The 3,145-nt window shown below is 65.9% G+C and overlaps 1 protein-coding gene across 1 annotated transcript; it reads left to right on the forward strand.

The window, feature by feature from the left end:
- The first annotated feature begins 282 nt into the window (after positions 1-282).
- DUSP9 (dual specificity phosphatase 9) lies at positions 283-2,860 on the forward strand. The gene is made up of 3 exons (XM_063084438.1): positions 283-655; positions 1,774-2,229; positions 2,535-2,860. The coding sequence occupies exons 1-3, from the start codon at positions 283-285 to the stop codon at positions 2,858-2,860; spliced, it is 1,155 nt and encodes a 384-aa protein (XP_062940508.1).
- Positions 2,861-3,145: the final 285 nt, after the last annotated feature.

Genomic DNA, 3,145 nt, shown 5'->3' on the forward strand with positions numbered 1-3,145 from the left:
GACCCCTCGTGCTTCCCTTCCCGGGGCCCGAGTGGCTGCCCCGGGAGTTTTTCTTGGGGCGCCTTTCTGCGCGTCCTCTGTGTGCGAGGGGCGCGAGGAGAGAAGCGGGCGGTGGAGGGGTGTCTCTGCGGGGTCCGCCGTCAGGACACCGGCTTGGCTTCACGTCTCGGCCCCCGCGGCCCGAGCCCCTAGAGCGGCCGGGCGCGGAGACCCTGGCTCACGCCGCGCGCCTTCCCTCTCTCCGCAGCGCCCGCTGCCCGACGTGCAGGGAGCTGCGCGCCCATGGAGGGCCTGGGCCGCTCGTGCCTGTGGCTGCGCCGGGAGCTGTCGCCCCCGCGGCCGCGGCTGCTGCTCCTGGACTGCCGAAGCCGCGAGCTGTACGAGTCGGCGCGCATCGGCGGGGCGCTGAGCGTGGCCCTGCCCGCGCTGCTGCTGCGCCGCCTGCGCAGGGGGAGCCTGTCGGTGCGCGCGCTCCTGCCCGGACCCCCGCTGCAGCCGCCCCCGCCCGCCCCGGTGCTCCTCTACGACCAGGGCGGGGGCCGACGCCGGCGCGGGGAGGCCGAGGCCGAGGCCGACGAGTGGGAGGCCGAGTCGGTGCTGGGCACCCTGCTCCAGAAGCTGCGGGAGGAAGGCTACCTGGCCTACTACCTCCAGGGTAGGTGCCATGGCGGAGCGGAGGGCACCTGCCTGGGGAGGGGATTCGTAATTAATTGGGCAAACCCCAACTCATTTTGTCTAAAGTAGAGGGGAGACACCCTCCCCCGATAACCCTACCAGGCTGCTTTGCGGGAGAAAGCGTGAGTGTGACCTTGGGCAAGTCCTTCGCCCTTGGAAGCCCCAGTTTTTGAGTCTAGAAAACGGGAAGACTTGGGCTGATCTGACCTAGTTCACAGGATGTTCAAGAACAAACTACCAAATGCCTGCTCCCCAGCGTCCCAGTGACGGTGACGGTATCCCCAACTCCCCCAGCTGCTAGGCAAAGGGAAAGAGAGGCAAGGGCCAGACAAGGACCTGCTTTCCCACCCACCCCCCACCCCGCTCCACCCCCACCAGTCATGGCAGGCCTGGGGTGGGCGGGGAGGAGGCAGGCTGACACGGGCCTGTTTGCTCTTTGCTGTGCCAAATACCCCCCTCCCCAGGTCCAGGGCAGGGACAGGATTTCCCTAAACCTATACAGCCAGCTGTCCCCACCTCCCCATTGGTTGGTCCTCAAGAAAGGTCATTGGACCATTGGGGATGTTTAAATATATAAACTGTCAGGTTTCTAGGCCCCCACTCCCAACCCCAGGTAGATGAAGGAGATGATGGCTTCTGGGGACTTTGGAACCATTCAGATGTAATGTCACTGTCTCCCAGGCACCCACCTCTTGGGGTCCAACTTCATCCCTCAGGGTGCTCCTGGTCACACTGGATCAGGACACACCCAGGCAGAGAACTGACATCCGAACCTTTCTTCTTTAACTGATGGCCACTGTCCTCCCTGGCGCTGGCAGTCCATCTGGACTCTGTTGAGCCCTCACACCTGCCTCAGCCCGGCCCTGAGGCCATAGGATCCTCTTAGGCGATTGTGCCTGGGCCCGCTTCTTGCACCCCCAGCAGCTGCAGTGGGCACTTGCTGTCCAGAGGAGCGGTCAGCAGTGCTGGCTTTTCTGTTCCCTTTGGAGACATCTGCAAACCCCCGGGTTGTCTCAGGTTGGCTCCCTATACCCAGCCAGGGGCGCCCGACTACCCAGGAGACCAGGTCAGCAGGATCCGCCCCCTCTCCCCCCACAGGTGGCTTCAGCAGATTCCAAGCTGAGTGCCCTCACCTGTGTGAGACCAGCCTCGATGGCCGTGCAGGCTCGAGCACAGCCCCGGTGCCCAGCCCAGTGCCCGTGGTGGGGCTGGGTGGCCTATGCCTGGGCTCCGACTGCTCCGACGCGGAGTCCGAGGCTGACCGAGACTCCATGAGCTGTGGCCTGGATTCGGAGGGCACCACGCCCCCCCCAGTGGGGCTGCTGCCATCCTTCCCTGTCCAGATCCTGCCCAACCTCTACCTGGGCAGTGCTCGGGATTCGGCCAACTTGGAGAGCCTGGCTAAGCTGGGCATCCGCTACATCCTCAATGTCACCCCCAACCTCCCTAACCTCTTCGAGAAGAATGGCGACTTTCACTACAAACAGATCCCCATTTCTGACCACTGGAGCCAGAACTTGTCCCAGTTCTTTCCGGAGGCCATTGCATTCATCGGTGAGTCCACCCTGCCCTGCCCTCCGCCAGTCTGCCCTCCAGGCCTGGCTCCTGGTGGCCCCCATTCCTTCCCTGTCCCTCATGAGAATCCCTCCCAGGCTTGGCTGCCATTCCCAGAGCCCAAAGCCGCGATGCACGCGATGCACTTGGGGGGTGGGCAGTGCTCAGCCCCGCTCCCAAGGGCTGCCCCAGGCCGGGCAGGGCTCCCTGGCTCAGAGGGCAGGGTGGGGTCCTCTCGGGCACCTGGCCTTTGCCCCCCTCATGCTGGCCCCCGGGGCCTCTGGGCCCTGCCCTGTCGCACCTAGACGAGGCCTTGTCCCAGAACTGCGGAGTGCTCGTCCACTGCCTGGCGGGAGTCAGCCGCTCCGTCACCGTCACCGTGGCCTACCTCATGCAGAAGCTCCACCTGTCGCTCAACGATGCCTACGACCTGGTCAAGAGAAAGAAGTCAAACGTGTCGCCCAACTTCAACTTCATGGGGCAGCTGCTGGACTTCGAGCGCAGCCTGCGGCTGGAGGAGCGGCGCTCCCGGGAGCGCGGTGGCGGGGCGCAGGAGCCGGCGACCTGCGACCAGCCGTCATTCTTCACCACACCCACCAGCGATGACGCCTTCCAGCTGGACCCCACCTAAGGCCCCGCGGGGCTGCCGGCTGGTCCCCACCCGCGCCGCTGACCACCCACGCGGCGGGGCCGGGGAGGGCGCGGGGACGCAGCCGCGATGGGGGCTGCAGGGAGGGACAGCGCAATACCTCAGCGGGCGGTGGGAAGGGGCAGGCGCCGGGCCGACCCTGCCCGACCCACCTGACACATCCGCGGGATCCCTATTAAACGTGCCTATGGGCCAGGCTCGGGGCCACGGCCTCCCGTGCTGCTTTCGGGCAGGACCACGCTCCCGAACCTGCCTCTTCTGCGACTG

Source organism: Cynocephalus volans, chromosome X (genome assembly GCF_027409185.1).
Source record: "Cynocephalus volans isolate mCynVol1 chromosome X, mCynVol1.pri, whole genome shotgun sequence".
Lineage (NCBI taxonomy): Eukaryota > Metazoa > Chordata > Mammalia > Dermoptera > Cynocephalidae > Cynocephalus > Cynocephalus volans.